Below are 18,836 nucleotides of genomic sequence, written 5' to 3' on the forward strand. Positions count from 1 at the left end.
GGGGCAAATGAGCGTTCAGCTTTGCTGCCCCCACACATGGAATAATACTTCCTCATTCTCAGAGTTTTCTGTTCTATGCTGAGGGACTTCCAGCTCGAGACCACTGAACACTGCCTGTGTTTAATTGTTCAATTGTTGTTGGTTTGTGTGTTCCTTTAAAACCATCATTCCACCTTAACATGGTACGTTTTACTCTATATTGTCACTTATTTGTAATTGTTTTCATGATATGTGCTGCTGACCTCTTGGCCTGGTCACCCTTGTGAAAGAGATCCTGATCTCAATGGGTTTTACCTCGTTAAATAAAGGTTAGAAAGAATACTGCTGAATAGTTTTGATAGTTTTTAAAGGCAATAAATCTGGTCAGTCAAATATGAGGATGTTTCATTTTTGTAGTGATGCTTAATAACTGGATAGGCGTTTTGTTTTTGACACGCTCGAGCGGGAAGCTGTACCAGTAGGTGGCGGTAATGCACCTCGAAGTTATTTGCCAACACCAAGAGAAGAAGAGGACATTCCTCATCGCAGCGGTCTCGTACGCGCATGTCTGTTCCTTGTAAACACTGCATCGCCTCTCACGAGTCTGCTGTCTCATAGAGGTAAATACTTCTCTCCATTGCTCCATTTTTTCCCCGCAATGATTGTGTATTTGTCTTACATTTACTGAATCCAATCTATAGTGTCGCCCTGGCTGTTTTCACAGCGACGCTCACAGCATACGTTTATTTTGTGATTTTTGTTTTTGTTAGCTTCATATTCGTAATTGGAAGAAAAACATTGAAATTTGATGGGTATGAATAGCGTGTACAGATTAACCGAATAATGTGTGACCTTTGAGACTAAACCATTCAATTCTATTGATTATGCTGCGTTCCTACGGCGGCGACGTAACCCAAATTTTTACGTAAGATGAAAATTGCCGTCGTTTTAGGGCTGGACAATTATATCAGTATTATTTTTTGAATGGTATTGAAATAACGATTAATAAGCACAATTAGTTCTTCATTCCAAAATGTATTTATTCAACTAACAAATCCAGTTTAACTATAACTTAAAAGAACAACTAAAAAAATCCATTAGTAACAAGTAAAAGAATGAATTTTACAATAATTGCAATGAATACAAGAAAATACCTGCCTTGGCCTTTAGAGGCAGTGTGGTGCAATCATGGAGATACACACTTACATTAAGATAAAAAGAGTAGAAGAAAGTTGTGACTTTATTAATATAACTCGTTCTTCACAGATTCTGAAGAATAAATGCCTGTGAGTATTATAATATTAGATATATTATATTATATTATATCTCTCTCTGTAAGTGTTAATATAGCATTTGTGTTTCAGAATTAGTTATTTGAAGGTAAATCCCTCCTGTGACTTTTAATGCTCATTTTTTGCCAGCCTGTCAATAGGGTTTTCCGTTAAGTTTTAGCATTAAGCTGGCAATGTTTGTAAAACCAAGTATGTGTTGTATTTAAATATATCGTGTGTGTGTGTTTTAAAGTAAGCTCCAACTGTATTGTCAATAACCGCTTAAAGCACTCTCAGGGACGTCAGAATAACATACGTCGCACGCTTGCTGCAAGCAATATAGATGCATTCAGGGTGCTTTCAAGATGCAGGAACTTGCATACGCTCACTGTGCCGTTCAGCACATTAATCGTATTTCTTTCATTATGATGTTTTTATAATCGTGAGAAGCCAAAATCACGATTGCATTTTGATTGTCCATCCCTACGTCGTCTATCACTGATGTAGTAGTAAAATCATAATTACAGTAAATATTTGTATGAAAAAGACTTCTCGACCATAAATATATATCAATCAAATGGAAACCAGCAAGTCTGGCTGTAACTCAGAGCGCCTTCTCATGCTGTGGGATAATACCTATTTATTCGTACGCCGCTGTGCAAACAAGTTCATTTATTTCCATAATTCCGTTCAAAAAGTGAAACTTTCATAGAGTATAGATTCAGGGCCCACAATTTAAACAATTTCAAATGTTTATTTGTTTATTTTTACATAATTTGGGCTTCTAGCTCATAAAGCCCACAAAATCAAGAATTCACAAAATTAGAATACTGTTAAGAAATCACCATTTACTTCTCAGTTTTTGTAGGAAAAAAAAGAGATAAATTTGGGTCACATTAAATCCATCAAAATATGGTACTTTCAAAAGAATATGTTAATCTTCAATACTTGGTTGGAAATGCCGTTGCTTTAATCACTGCCTCGATGTGCCGTGGCATCGAGGCAATCAGCCTGTGGCATTGCCTGGGAGATATGGAAGCCCAGATTTCTTTGATGCTAGCTGTCAGTTCTTCTTCGTTTTGGGGTCTGGTGCTCCTCATTTTCCTCTTGATAATGTCTCATAGGTTCTCAATGGGGTTTCGATCCGGCGAGTTGGCAGGCCAGTCAAGCACTGTGATGTCATGGGCATCAAACCAGGTTTTGGTGCTTCTGGCAGTATGGGCAGGGGCCAGGTGCTGCTGGAAGAAGAAATCTGCATCTCCATCCTCAGAAGAAGGACTCATGAAGTCCTCTAAAACATTCTGGCAGACTTTTGCACTGACCTTGGATTTAAGAAAGCAGAGTTGACCAACACCTTCACTGGACATTGCAACCCAAATCATGATTCTTCTTTTCCTTTCGACTTGTCCCGTTAGGGGTCGCCACAGCGCGTCATCCTTTTCCATGTAAGCCTATCTCCTGCATCCTCCTCTCGAACACCAACTGCCCTCATGTCTTCCCTCACGACATCCATCAACCTTCTCTTTGGTCTTCCTCGAGCTCTCTTGCCTGGCAGCTCCATCCTCATCATCCTTCTTCCAATATACTCACTATTTCTCCTCTGGACGTGTCCAAACCATTGAAGTCTGCGCTCTCTAACTTTGTCTCCAAAACATCGAACCTTGGCTGTCCCTCTGATGAGCTCATTTCTAATTTTATCCAACCTGGTCACTCCAAGAGCGAACCTCAACATCTTCATTTCCGCCACCTCCAGCTCTGCTTCCTGTTGTCTCTTCATTGCCACTGTCTCTAATCCGTACATCATGGCTGGCCTCACTACCTGTTTTATAAACTTTGCCCTTCATCCTAGCAGAGACTCTTATGTCACATAACACACCTGACACCTTCCTCCACCCGTTCCAACCTGCTTTGACCCGTTTCTTCACTTCCTGACCACACTCACCATTGCTCTGGACGGTTGACCCCAAGTATTTAAAGTCCTCCACCCTTGCTATCGCTTCTCCCTGTAGCCTCATTCTTCCCCCACCAGCCCTCTCATTCATGCACATATATTCTGTTTTACTTCGGCTAATCTTCATTCCTCTTCTTTCCAGTGCATGCCTCCATCTTTCTAACTGTTCCTCCAGCTGCTCCCTGCTTTCACTGCAGATCACAATGTCATCTGCAAACATCATGGTCCACGGGGATTCCAATCTAACCTCATCTGTCAGCCTATCCATCACCACTGCAAAAAGGAAGGGGCTCAGGGCTGATCCCTGATGCAGTCCCACGTCCACCTTAAATTCTTCTGTCACACCTACAGCACACCTCACCACTGTTCTGCTGCCCTCGTACATGTCCTGTATTATTCTAACATACTTCTCTGCCACTCCAGACTTCCGCATGCAGTACCACAGTTCTTCTCTGGGTACTCTGTCATAGGCTTTCTCGAGCTCCACAAAGACACAATGTAGCTCCTTCTGACCTTCTCTATACTTTTCCATCAACATCCTCAAGGCAAATAATGCATCTGTGGTACTCTTTCTAGGCATGAAACCATACTGTTGCTCGCAAATACTCACTTCTGTCCTGAGTCTAGCCTCCACTACTCTTTCCCATAACTTCATTGTGTGGCTCATCAACTTTATTCCTCTATAGTTGCCACAGCTCTGCACATCACCTTTGTTCTTAAAAATGGGCACCAGTACACTTTTCCTCCATTCCTCAGGCATCTTCTCACGCACTAGAATTCTATTGAACAAGCTGGTCAAAAACTTCACAGCCACATCTCCTAGATGCTTCCATACCTCCACAGGAATGTCATCAGGACCAACTGCCTTTCCATTTTTCATCCTCTTTAATGCCTTTCTAACTTCCCCCTTACTAATCATTGCCACTTCCTGGTCCACCACACTTACCTCTTCTACTCTCCCTTCTCTATCATTTTCCTCATTCATCAACTCCTCGAAGTATTCTTTCCATCTAGCAAGCACACTGCTGGCACCAGTCAACATATTTCCATCTCTATCCTTAATCACCCTAACCTGCTGCACATCTTTCCCATCTCTATCCCTCTGTCTGGCCAGCCTGTATAGATCCTTTTCTCTTAGTGTCCAACCTGCCATACATGTAATCATATGCCTCTTGTTTTGCCTTTGCCACCTCTACCTTTGCCCTGTGTCGCATCTCAATGTATTCCTTTCGCCTCTCCTCGGTCCTCTCAGTGTCCCACTTCTTCCTAGCTAACCTCTTTCCTTGTATGATTACCTGTACTGTGAGGTTCCACCACCTAGTCTCCTTCTCTCCTTTCCTGCCAGAAGATACACCAAGTACTCTCCTGCCTGCTTCTCTGATCACCTTGGCTGCAGTGGTCCAGTCTTCTGGAAGCTCCTGCCGTCCACCGAGAGCCTGTATCACCTCTTCCCGAAAAGCTGCACAACACTCGTCCTGTCTCAGCTTCCACCACATGGTTCTCTTCTCTGCCTTTGTCTTCCTAATTTTCCTCCCCACCACCAGAGTCATCTTACACACCACCATCCTATGCTGTCTAGCCACACTCTCCCCTACCACTACCTTACAGTTGGTAACCTCCTTCAGATGACATCGTCTGCACAAGATGTAATCCACCTGTGTGCTTCTACCTCCGCTCTTGTAGGTCACCCTATGTTCGTGCCTCTTCTGGAAAAAAGTGTTCACTACAGCCATTTGCATCCTTGTTGCAAAGTCTACCACCATCTGTCCCTCCAAGTTCCTTTCCTGGATGCCGTACTTACCCATCACTTCTTCATCACCCCTATTACCTTCACCAACATGTCCATTACAATCTGCACCAATTACGACTCTCTCTCTGTCTGGGATGCTAAGAACTACATCATCTAGCTCCTTCCAGAATTTCTCTTTCACCTCTAGGTCACATCCTACCTGTGGGGCATAGCCACTAATCACATGACACATAACACCCTCAATTTCAAATTTCAGCCTCATCACTCGATCTGACACTCTTTTCACCTCCAAGACATTCTTAGCCAACTCTTCTTTTAAAATAACCCCGACTCCATTTCTCTTCCCATCGACACCATGGTAAAATAATTTAAACCCTGCCCCTAAAGTTCTAGCCTTACTGCCTTTCCACCTGGTCTCCTGGACACACAATATATCAACCTTTCTCCTCATCATCATGTCAACCAACTCCCGAGATTTTCCTGTCATAGTCCCAACATTCAAAGTCCCCACATTCAGTTCTAGGCTCTGTGTTTTCCTCTTCTCTTTCTGCCGAAGAACTCGCTTTCCACCTCCTCTTCTTCTTTGACTTCGACCCACAGTAGCTGAATTTCCAACGGTGCCCCGCAGGTTGACTGCGCCGGTGGCGGACGTTGTTAACCCGGGCCACGACCGATCCGGTATGGAATTCTTTGGATGAACGCTCATATTTGTTTGGCAAGGTTTTAAGCCGGATGCCCTTCCTGACGCAACCCTCTGCATTTATCCGGGCTTGGGACCGGCCTACAGTTTGCACTGACTTGTGCCACCCATAGGGCTGCATTGCACCCCAAATCATGATTGACTGTGGATATTTCACACTGGACCTCAAGCAGCTTGGGTTCTGTTCTTCACCCGTCTTCCTCCAAACCCTTGACCTTGATTCCCGAATGAAAGTCAAATTTTACTTTCATCGGAAAAGAGGACCTTGGACCGCTGGCCAACAGTCCAGTCCTTCTTCTCCTTGGCCCAGTTGAGACGCTTCCTACGTTGGCTCAGGCTCAGAAGTGGCTTGACCCGAGGAACCCGACAGTTGTAGCCCATCTCCCGGATGCATCTGAATGTGATGGTTTTGGAAACTGTGACTCTCGCCTCATTCCACTCTGTCCGGATCTCTGCTAGATTCTTGAATCTTCTGTTTGATAATCCACTGTAGCCCACGGTCATCTCTTTTGCTGGTGCATCTTCTCCTGCCACATTTTGTCCTTCCACTAGACATTCCATTTATATGCTTGGACACCACTCTGAATAGCCAGCCTCCTTAACTATGACGTTTTGTGGCTTACCCATCCTATGGGGGGTATCAATGATGGTCTTCTGGCCAGTTGTCAAGTCTGCAGTCTTCCTCACATTGACCCCACCTGAGACAATTGAACCAAACTGAAGCAATTGAATGACGCCTGGGGAAACCGGTGCAGGTGCTTTGAGTTTAGTAGATGATTAGTGTGTGACACTCAGTTTAAAACATTTATGGCCGGCAATATTTGGGCTGATTTCTTCACAGTATTCCATTTTTTTGAATTCCTGATTTTGTGGGTTTTATGAGCTGGAAGCCCAAATGATGTAAAAATAAACAAATAAATACTTGAAATTATTTAAATTGTGGGCCCTGAAAATCTATGAAAGTTTAACTTTTTGAATGGAATTATGGAAATAAATAACATTTTCCATGCTATTCTAATTTTTTGGAAAGGGTCTGTATATTAAAGTGTTCGATTTAAATTACAGTATGTCCGTACTGTCTACAAACTATTCTATAATTGTATAATTTTTTTGCTGACAAATTGCACAACCCATTCTCAGACTGCTGCTTTAACATTTCCAGGTGTAACAATGAATGGGGAAGTCATTTTCCCAGTTCCTGAAACAGCCTGTGTATTACGAGGGTCAGGATGGCCTCACCTCTCATCTCGAAGACAATGCAACAGAAGATGGGAAGGGTGGTGACGTTTCCCAAATTCCATATGTGGAGTTTACAGGAGGAGACAGTGTGACGTGTCCTTACATGTCAGGGCACTGGAAGGATCCCTAGAGGTAACACTTGCATGTGGTGTGTTGAAATAATTGGGGTAACTCTAAATACTAAGTTAGACTGACTTAATTTTGTACTAGTGTGAAATTACACAACTACTTTTTAAAAAATGCGTGATTTTCAGCAGCAGGAAAATTTAATACATTTACAGAAATCTGAAATCGGTGTTCACATCATTTTGAGCGCTGTGTGTAGAATTTTGAGGGATTTAAAAGAAAAAAAAAATTTTTTTTAAGGATGTAAATCACAAAATGTGGGAAAAGTGAAGGGCTTGGAATGCTTCCCAGATGCACTAACTTGTGGGTAAAAGGTATATGTCTCCTCATCGGTTGTTATTTCGTTCTTCAGGACAGGAAAATCAACTTGGGGCATTAATTCCATACAGTGACCAAAGGCTTCGCCCAAGGAGGACGTATGTATATTTATCTTTGTTTGCACAGCAGCTGGAAATATATACAGTAATTCCTCATTTTCGCGGTTAATGGGGACCAGAACCCCCCGCGAAAGGTGAAAAAGCGCGAAGTAGGATTTGAAACCCCCCACGCCTCCTAGGAGTTTTCGTGGGTACCAGAATGTTTAAAATATGTAAACAGTATTTATATTTTACATATTTGAGACAAAGATTACAACAGTAAACATATTTACTTAAATCTTTCATTCTAAAACCTTATACAGTAATTAACATTCATCAACATTGCCTTCTGAAAGAGGGGAAGAGGCTTGCGTTGGTGGCGGAGGAGAGGCTCTCACTTGACTCGTAGAGGCTTTAGGTTCTCTCTGAGACTCTTCTGCTGGAGGCGCTGATGGTGTAGCTGGGGTTTTACCTTGGAGAAAAACATGGTGATGGGTAGTTGTTGTCTTTGTATTTTCTTTTGCTTCAAACTTCCCCTGTACAAGGACATAACCCCGTCCGTCTCTTATAACGCTTATACGTATTTTGGAAAAACCCGCGAAGCACTGAAGCCGCAATACGTGAAGCACGAAGTGGCGAGGTAACACTGTATACCTATTGCTTTGGAATTAAATCAGCAAACAATCTTGTCTTTTGTCATTGTAATGAAATCTTTCCAAAGAGAGACACAGACAGAGAGGAACTTGCAGTTGCTTCGTGCCTCTCGCCAACTCTGAAGAACACGGAAGAGCAACGCAGAGTTAAACTAAAATGGGAGGGAGTCAAGGAAGAAAGACCTATTCGCACATTTATCTTGTCCTTGAGAGAAAAGGGAGGAAAAAACAATTAAGCGACTAGGTACATTTGAAAATGTGACATGAGAACTGAGAACTATTGAAGTAATAACAATCACAGAAACTATGGGATAATATAATAAAAGAATATAGACTACATTTTGTCATAACACTATATATTTGGTCAATGTGATCTTAGCTGCTGCAATATTACAACATAAACAACTAGGGATGTCCCGATCCCACTTTTTCCCTTCTGATCAGATACCGATATCGCAGCCTTGAATTTTGGCCGATACCGATCCAATCTGATATCACCAATAACATACATGCTTTACTCACAGTATTTTGTCGTATGGAATGTTAGAAAAGGTTTGATGAAGTGATATTACTCAAACAGAGAACAATTATCAACAACAACAAAGAAACATTGACCCATTTATTATTAATAATGGGTTACATAAATTAAATAAATAAATAAGATCCATAGGAATGTCCTCAAATTTAAGAAAATTAATTCACCTTCTGTACCGCTTATCCTCACTAGAGTCGCGGGCATGCTGGAGCCTATCCCAGCTGACTCTGGGCGAGAGGCGGGGTACACCCTGAACTGGTCGCCAGCCAATTGCAGGGCACATAGAAACAAACAACCATTCACACTCACATTCACACCTACGGGAAATTTAGAGTCTTCACTTAGCCTACCATGCATTTTTGGGGCTGTGGGAGGAAACCGGAGTACACGGAGAAAACCCACGCAGGCACGGGGAGAAGATGCAAACTCCACACAGTTGAGGCCAGATGTGAACCCTGGTCCTCATAACTGTGAGCCAGATGTGCTAACCAGTCTATCACTGTTCCACCTGAATATAATATATAAATATTTTATTAGTAAATCCTGAAAAAAAATTATACCGTAATTTAATGCGCACCAATGTATAATATGCACCCCCAAAATTGACCAAAATTCTGGAAAACCCTTCTACCCATGTATAATGCATTTCTACAGTGCATGATTTTGCTTCTACTCATATGATCAAAACATGAAGTATTAGCTGTATTTTGTTAGTTTTTTTTCAAAGAATTATTCTGAAGTTAAGCACTTATTTGAACTATTTTTGTGTATTTACTTGCTCATATTTTTAAATTCACAGCCCTACCTTTATTTAGTAAATTAGAAAACACAGTTGTGCTCATATGTTTGATTATCCAGGCAGAATTTTTAAGATGGGTACAATTCTTTAAAAAAAAACATGAAAGACCAGGCGAAACACATTCAATTTTATTTCAATGGTATTCAAATTAAACGGTCAAACATTTCATAAAAGCATTATCATTAAACAAAACACAACCATAAAGAAATTAATAATGGTTGTGGTTCAGTCATATTTAAAAAAATAAAAAAATAAAAAAACTTCACAAATTCTGCCAGGGTATGTAAACTTATGAGCACAATTGTACATATATGCAATCATATGTACCCCTGTCATATTGGAATGAAAGTGTAGGCTACACCTTTCTCATAACCACTAGGTGGGGGTGGTATTTTGGAACATCACCAATAACAATCACCAATAAGAACATCACCAATAACAACTACTACTCAGTCGAGGGGGCCACTATCACAGCTCAGGTGGAGTTTGTCAACACTGTGATTGGCAAATCTCGCATCACTAACGCTACTGCCATTGGCCCTCTGGACATGAAACAGGTACCACTCAGTGCATGAGGAACATATTCTGACCCCTCTTTCTTGTCTCTTTTGGCAGATTGATTATATGGTTCCCACCGTCATAGCAGATGAGATGAGCTACATGTAATGTAGTAAGTGTTTACTTGCATATTTTATTATTATTATTGTTGTTGTTATTTTTCATCCCATGAGGGGAAATTACATTTCTACACTTTGGATGCGTGTCGTCAAACTACACACAAGGGAGAGCTGTCAGAGTAATGGGGTGTTTTTGAATTTCCGCAATAATTTTCTGGTTGTTATTATAATTATTATTATCATTTTTATTATTATTGAATACATTAATTAATTAAAACATTTTAGGTTCAGAGAGCGCAGGGTTTGGGCTCAGGGTTTGTCTGCTTTTAAAAAAAAACAAAATTTTAAACTAGTCTTGGCATAAACCACACAGAAACATACAGACAATAAAAAAAATAATAATAAATAGCTTCCACTCGAGGGAACAGAAGATTTTAAAGTGTGGCTGTGGGACGTCGATCTGTGAGGTTATTTGTTAGGGGTATGGATAACAGAGCTCCCAAATGTTATGGAACATCCGTATTTTGTTACCGAAATCACTGGACGCAGACTCGTTATGGCCGTCACAGCGATTGTTTCGGATATTTGAGGGGGGAATACAGCGTCCGCCATTATCTTTCAGTACAGCGGTGCCGTAATTTCTCGTGTAAAATACGCACCCATGTATACCTCAAAATTCTGGAAAGCCCTTCTACCAATGTATAGTGCATTTTTTAAATGCATGATTTTGCTTCTACCCATATGATCAAAACGAAGTATCATCTGTATTTTGGTAGTTTTTTTCAAAGAATTATTTTGAAGTTAAGCACTTTATTTGAACATCCATCCATCCATTTTCTGAGCCGCTTCTCCTCACTAGGGTCGCGGATGTGCTGGAGCCTATCCCAGCTGTCATCGGGCAGGAGGCGGGGTACACCCTGAATTGGTTGCCACCCAATCGCAGGGCATATAGAAACAAACAACCATTCGCACTCACAGTCATGCGCACGGGCAATTTAGAGTCTCCAATTAATGCATGTTTTTGGGATGTGGGAGGAAACCCACGCAGGCACGGGGAGAACAGGCAAACTCCACAGAGGCCGGGCCGGGGATTGAACCCGCGTCCTCAGAACTGTGAGGCTGACGCTCTAACCAGTCGGCCACCGTCCCGCCTTATTTGAACATGTAATATTTAATTTTTTTTAATTCTTTTTTTTATTGACTTGGCTCTTATTTTGAAATTCACACCCCTACTTTTATTTAGTAAATTGGAAAACACACAGTTGTGGTCATATGTTTGCTTACCCAGGCAGAATTTGTAAGATGGGTACAATTCTTTATAGAATACATGAAAGGCCAGGCGAAACATATTTAATTTTATTTTAATGGGATTCAAATTAAACGGTCAAGTATTTCAGAAAAGCATTGTCATTAAACAAAACATAACCATAAAGAAATTAATGATGTTTGTTGTTCAGTCATCAGTCATATTTAAAAAAAAAAAAAAAAAAAAAAACGATTTCACAAATTCTGCCAGGGTATGTAATTTATGAGGACAACTGTACATATATGCAGTCATACATACGTACCCCTGTCATATTGGAATGAAAGTGAAGGCTCCACCTTTTTTATAACCACTAGGTGGCGGTGGCATTTTGGAATGAAAGTTTACAGCTTTTTCATAACCACGAGATGGTGGCATACATTTATAAAATGTGAAAGTTTTTTTCTATTTGCTCCTATACCAATGTATAATGCGCACTATTGACTTTTGACCATTTTTGGGGACGGGTGGGGGGATGCGCATTATACACGAGAAATTACGGTATGTCCGGCCACCGTGACGAAGATTTCATGAATGAATTCGACGAAATAAACACTGTATTGTTTAAAAAAAAGAATGAATTTTTGACAATGGCATGTCAAAATGTCATGTACTTTGATTCAAGCTGCAACTGCGTCCACCATTACAAGGTTGATGCAATAAAAACAAAATAACACATATTGAAGCCTTCATTTATGAATTATTACAATTATAGAGTGATGATTATGTTGTGCAATAGAACATTATGCAGAATTATTTTTATCCTCTTACATAATATACGGCAGAACGGTGGACGACTGGTAAGCATCCGGCCTCGACTGTGTGGAGTTTGCATGTTCTCCCCGTGCCTGGGTGGGTTTTCTCCGGGTACTCCGGTTTCCTCCCACATCGCAAAAACATGCATGGTAGGTTAATTGGAAACTCGAAAATGCCCGTAGGTATGAATGTGAGCGCAAATGATTTGTTTATATGTGCCCTGCAATTGGCTGGTGACCAGTTCAGGGTGTACCCCGCCTCTCGTCCGAAGTTAGCTGGGATAGGCTCCATCACGCCCGCGACCGGTCTGGGAAAATGAATGAATGAATACATAATGTACTGCAATAACTGTCCCTCTGTAATGTTCTTGGCAACATTTTGAAAATATGGAAATTCTGACATGTTCTGGGAGTGAATTTCTGTGGGTTGGCCGCTCAGGGTTAAGGTGGACCTTGCTCACAGTATCTGTTGTAAAATTCAGATGGTAGATGATTAATCATCAATTCTCAACATTGTTTGTAATGCTTAAAATTCCAAGCGAACAACTTACCTGCGCTGTTGATAAAATATCATGCACACCGATTTATACTGCCAGCAGGTAATGGTTATGTGCAAATACCTTTCTAACATCAATTACAGTACTTACTAACTGACTGTCGTATTTAATTTTAAAGCGACTACTGTACTCTACAATCCATCAAGGTTCACAACATAGTCTTCATGATGCACTGAGTTGTCTTGGTTATCAACGATGTGAATTTTGACATCAGAAATGGGTGTTGCTTTATAAAGACTTGCCCTCATTCTCACCCCACTCAACAGAGTGACGGTCACCACCACGTACTACAGCCATGCTGAGCGAGTGTCACAGGAGATGGACCAGTATGTCGACTGTGGAGGGAACACCACGTCCAACACCGGAATGACCAATCCGTTTAGCATCCCACATCCAGAGTAGCGAACCACCTGACACTAACACTGCAAGCATTTGAAGTCTTTCGTGGTTCACTGGTATCCTATTTGCTTCCTGCCCCTTAGATGAATTATCACAGGTTTTGAATGATTTCAACAAAAGAAATCCATACTGACAAATGTGAATCAACCCAGGGAAGCTTTTCTTGACACTTGTCATGACGAATTGGAATGTCTCTTGTGAATACGACCACAATAATACTTCCAGAAATAGGTACCTATAAGGTTTGTAACAAGTAAAATCATCAATATGGCAGCATGCTAGAACAGTGGTTAGCATAGCTGCTTCACAGTTGCGAGGTTCTGGGTTCAAATCTTGGCTCAGGCCCTCGCGTGGATTTTACATATTGTCCCTATTCTTGCGAGGACTTTCTTCGGTTCCTCTGGCTTCCTGCTGCATGCAACAACTTACATGTTAGGTTAATGGAAGACTGTAAATTGTCTACAGTTGGGATTGTGAGTGTGAATAGCTGTTTATTTGTGCAAGCAGTCCAGGGCAAAGCCGTAGAAAACCAAGTCTGGACAGTGACATGCGCCGGTGCCATATTGTCACCCAGCTTGACATGGCATCACTATGCAATGCAACATGATGCAATTGATTTCCAAAATGTACAAGAAGATGGATGGAAGGAAGGGATGTTTTCCACAAAAACCTCACAATATATATATTTAATGTTCATATTTACCAGTCAATAAAATTTTAGCAAGTTTGAGTTGAAACTGTCATGTCACCAACCAGTAGTATCGCTAGTTATTGCAGTATACACGAGGAGTCCGCTACCTGTTTTCCGGGTTTGATCACGTGACGTTCCTGACGCAAGTTCCTGTGATGATAATTTTGGTCGACAGCAGAGGGCGATATTGCCCAACATGCCGGCCCCCGGAGATGGATGAAAATTGATTAATTAATTTGTTTCATTCTTATTACACGAGCGCAGTATTAATCAGAATGCCTTTTTTAGACTTGTGGTGGCAAAAAACAAAAAAAAATTGAAAGTCCCCACTTTACTGTAGTTCCCCTTTAATTACTATACAGTATGATCAATATGGGGTTTAATGCCCACAAGCGTCACCTTTCTGTTTTTCGGGAAACGATGCATCTGCACGCCCTGGTCGGTATGAGTTGTATGACTGCCTACAGTCACACAACAAACTATTTTGTCCAAAATTGCCAAACTCCACTTAGAAAACGAGAAAAACTGATCAAGGCGAACATACGGAAATGTGAGGATTGGAAACCTTGGCTGAAAACATGGCGTCCATAAAGAGAGTGACATGGATTTAAGCAATGACAGAGAAGTGTGGTGAGTTCAAAAGTGTCCAGACTGTGTTTTCTACGACTTTGGTCTGGGTCCTGTGTACGTACCCTGCCTCTTGTCCAAAGTCAGCTCGGAAAAGGCTCCAGCACACCTGCCAGTGGTATAGAAAATGGAAGAAAAGTTAAACACAGCTGAATTGTTACAAAATGTGTATATGATGACTATAGAGATTAGTAACTAGCCATTTTTATAACACAACATTTTTACACCCCGAAACCCCTCTTATGAGTACAACAGTGTGTTTGTTAACTCATGACATTTGTATCGTATTCCTGTAAAAGAAATCTGACTTGACCTACAAATTTGTTTTTTGTTTCGTTTCAAAATGCATTTGGTTCACATTCATTTAATCAACAATAATTAAAAAAAACAAAAAACGTTTTACATGCGAGCAAATTTAAGTGACAGCATGATTTTTTTTTTTTTTTTTTTTGGTAATTCATTGGCCATGATTTATGGTTTATGATTTGTCTACTGTATTTTATCATTGAAAAATCTCACGGCACACCAACAAACAAAAATGTGACAAAAAGTGGACACATTAATTACTGTATGTATTTCCTGCCATCTAATAGCAGAGCATTTATTTGTTCTGTCTGTCACTTTGCCTCACTGGCATAAATAGATGAATAAAGATACATTATTTCTTGGAAATAAAGAATTTTTTTCGAGCAATTAAATCAAATTTGGTATCTCCCACGGCACACCTGAAGAGCGCTCCCAGCACGGTAATGTGCCCCGCACACTGGTTGGGAATCGCTGCTTTACTGGCATCATAGTGGAGTGGCGGTTAACATGTCTGCCTCACGATCGAGAGGTTTTGCTTCTGATTCTAAACTCTGGGTCCCCTGTGTGGGGTTTGCATGTTCTCTCTGTAGTTGACTGGGTTTTCGCAGGTTAGCTTGGATAGGCTCTAGTTCAATGGATACTTAGGTCAAGCCAGTGGTGTTGGTAGGCCTGAAGCCCCACAAAAGAAATCTCAAGATGCCCCCCAAAAAAAATTTGGTAGTATGTTTATGGCGAAGTTCTATTGTCATAGCCCCCCTAAAACTATACAATATATACAATACCCCTATCCCCCGTCGGCGATTGGTTTTGAGGGTAACAAAACAAAAATGTACGGGGGGCGGGGGCAAAGCCACCCTAACCGTCAAAACCTAGCCCCCTAACCCCCTTGGTTAAGCAAAATATAAAATAGATTGATGCTTTTACCTGCTGAGCCATAAGTGAAGCAGAAAACAAGTTGTTAATGGCCAAATTAGAACCTGATGAAGCTGAGATGTAACTGTCAATAATGCACTTTGGAGTACAGTATTTCTAAATTGCATTATCAGCATCATGTTCCCCTCAAGCTAATTCGTCCAGCACAGTATGTTGGTAGCAAACTTTTGCTGTGTTATTAAAGAATGCAGACGCCATTACATTATGAAAATAGCAATGTTAAGCTTGTTTATTTGACCGCACTTTTATCACTGGACTTTGTGTGCACTATTCAAGTGGAACCTCGATTTAACAGACTAAAAGTGGCGGGGGGTGCGTCCGTTACAGATGATTGTCCATTATATTGAAGCCCTTTTTTTCACGGCCTAAATACAACGATACATGTCAAAAAACTAAAGTTTTAAACTTTTTTTCATGGCCTAAAACACACAATGGAGTAAAAAAATTACTGTAAATAAATATAAACTTACCTCTTCCGGGAGGTATTTGAACCCTGGGTTGCCATTTTCTCGAGCGCAGCGAGCCACCACGCAAGCACATGAGTAATTAACATGCGATTTGCATGCATCCAGGTGCAAGTAGAGTAGCATGTGGCTCACCACACCAGTCCCTTACGTCACATATCTGTTAAATTGGTGTCCGTTAAAACAAGGTTCCACTGTATACATACAGTATAGTGTAATTTGTTGTTTCTTAAAGTACTTCCCACTTGGGTTAATTGGGGTCTTTTTGCAGTTGGATTATTTTTCACAATGGATTGCAGTAGAACAAACCGTTGCTTGCATGGCGACATTTTAAAATTTGGGGGATAAATATACGTTAAACACCATCAAAAATGATTTCCTTGTATTTCAACCCATTGCAGAGTCCTCTTAAGACTTTTTTTCTTCTTGTAATTGTAATAACATTTTGCTGAATGTTGTTGGTAGGTATAAGCAATGTACCCTTTCACCACTGATGCATCACCAGCTCATTTTATTTATAAAAAGAATTGCACATTTTTTTCTGACATTTGCATTATTTATTTTCTGTACTAAAAATTTGCTGTCCTGTTAAACCTTGAGATTTTCTCTTCAAAGCTGTCGTTGAACAACATTTGGTATATACAACCCCAATTCCAATGAAGTTGGGACCTTGTGTTAAACATAAATAAAAACAGAATACAATGATTTGAAAATCATGTTCAGCCTATATTTAATTGAATACACTACAAAGACAAGATATTTAATGTTCAAACTGAAGAACTGTATTGTTTTTAGCAAATAATCATTAACTTAGAATTTTATGGCTGCAACACGTTCCAAAAAAGCTGGGACAGGTGGCAAAGTTGAGGAATGCTCATCAAACACCTGTTTGGAACATCCCACAGGTGAACAGGCTCATTGGGAACAGGTGGGTGCCATGGTTGGGTAGAAAAGGAGCTTCCCTGAATTGCTCAGTCATTCACAAGCAAAGATGGGACGAGGTTCACCTCTTTGTGAACAAGTGCGTGAGAAAATAGTCCAACAGTTTAAGGACAATGTTCCTCAACGTACAATTGCAAGGAATTTAGGGATTTCATCATCTATGGTCCATAATATCATCAAAAGGTTCAGAGAATCTGGAGAAATCACTGCAATGTAAGCGGCAAGGCCGAAAACCAACAATTAATGCCCGTGACCTTCGATCCCTCAGGTGGCACTGCATCAAAAACCGACATCAATGTGTAAAGGATATCACCACATGGGTTCAGGAACACTTCAGAAAACCAATGTCAGTAAATACAATTCGGCGCTACATCCGTAAGTGCAACTTGCACAGCAAAAGCCATTTATCAACAACACCCAGAAACGCCGCCGGCTTCTCTGGGCCCGAGCTCATCTAAGATGGACCGATGCAAAGTGGAAAAGTGTTCTATGGTCCGACGAGTCCACATTTCAAATTGTTTTTGGAAATTGTGGATGTCGTTTTCCTCCGGGCCAAAGAGGAAAAGAACCATCCGGACTGTTATGGACGCAAAGTTCAAAGGTCAGCATCTGTGATGGTATGGGGCTGTCTTAGCGTCAATGGCATGGGTAACTTAGGCACGATTAACGCTGAAAGGTACATACAGGTTTTGGAGAAACATATGCTGCCATCCAAGCAACGTCTTTTTCATGGACACCCTTGCTTATTTCAGCAAGACAATGTCAAACCACATTCTGCACGTGTTACAACAGCATGGCTTTGTACTTAAAGAGTGCGGGTACAAGACTGGCCTGCCTGCAGTCCAGACCTGTCTCCCATTGAAAATGTGTGGCGCATTATGAAGTGTAAAATACGACAACGGAGACCCCGGACTGTTAAAGAGCTGAAGCTGTACATCAAGCAAGAATGGGAAAGAATTCCACCGACAAAGCTTCAACAATTAGTGTCCTCAGTTCCCAAACGTTGTGGTAAACATGACCCTGTCCCAGCTTTTTTGGAACGTCTTGCAGCCATAAAATTCCAAGTTATTGATCATTTGCTAAAGACAATAAAGTTTATCAGTTTGAGCATTAAATATCTTATCTTTGTATTCAATTAAATATAGGTTGAACATGATTTGCAAATCATTGTATTCTGTTTTTATTTATGTTTAACACAACATCCCAACTTCGTTGGAATTGGGGTTGTAGACCAGCGCAACAGTATGACTGTCCAAAGATGGACTTAAAGAGCACCATCTTGAAAATGCTAACATATGCACTGTGAGTTATTCAATAAAATACATTTGGCAAGCTTGTTTTTTATTTTGATATTTAATTGGACTCTGACTGTGTTGTATAGGAGTTGCAGTCTTCTAATCCAAATGATTGTGCCTATAGAATTCAAGTTAAATAAACAGAGGTGTTTTGGGAAAGTTTTGACATGTCATCGCCTTCCAAAAATAATTGCCCAAGTTGTTGTTTTTTTAAACAAAACAAATACAGAATATATTCATTTTATGAGGTGAATTCCATGATCTGTTCAACTGAAGAAGTAGTTTATTTTAGCAGAGGGGGCCAGCGTCATGGAGAGATGATTGAAAATGAAAATGTCACAAAAAGTATGCAGTATAAACTGAAGTCATTGAAGTTTTCCTCACAAATTGACTTTCTCAGTGGCTAATCTGGGCCTGTTTGGTTGGTTACAGTACAAAGTTATTCTGTTGTATAAGTGGCAATAGGTGGATATAGAGTTTGATTGGACCTTCTGCTAACCAGTGGAAGAGCAATTCTGCCAGATACAACCCTGGCCTAGATAGATGAACAAAGATCAGGGCCGTAACTAGGCGATGGATGAGCAAAAG

At 40.7% G+C, this 18,836-nt stretch overlaps 1 protein-coding gene across 1 annotated transcript; it reads left to right on the plus strand.

Moving 5' to 3' along the window:
- Positions 1-509: 509 nt before the first annotated feature.
- LOC133396156 (transmembrane protein 106B-like) lies at positions 510-17,110 on the plus strand. Its single transcript, XM_061665639.1, is given in 8 exon segments — positions 510-599; positions 6,814-6,990; positions 6,992-7,022; positions 7,369-7,436; positions 9,665-9,916; positions 9,975-10,021; positions 12,710-12,763; positions 12,858-17,110. Coding segments are annotated over 7 exon segments (753 nt in total). The 5' UTR covers positions 510-599; positions 6,814-6,825; the 3' UTR covers positions 12,994-17,110.
- The last annotated feature ends 1,726 nt before the right edge of the window (positions 17,111-18,836 follow it).

Source organism: Phycodurus eques, chromosome 20 (genome assembly GCF_024500275.1).
Source record: "Phycodurus eques isolate BA_2022a chromosome 20, UOR_Pequ_1.1, whole genome shotgun sequence".
NCBI classification, from domain to species: domain Eukaryota; kingdom Metazoa; phylum Chordata; class Actinopteri; order Syngnathiformes; family Syngnathidae; genus Phycodurus; species Phycodurus eques.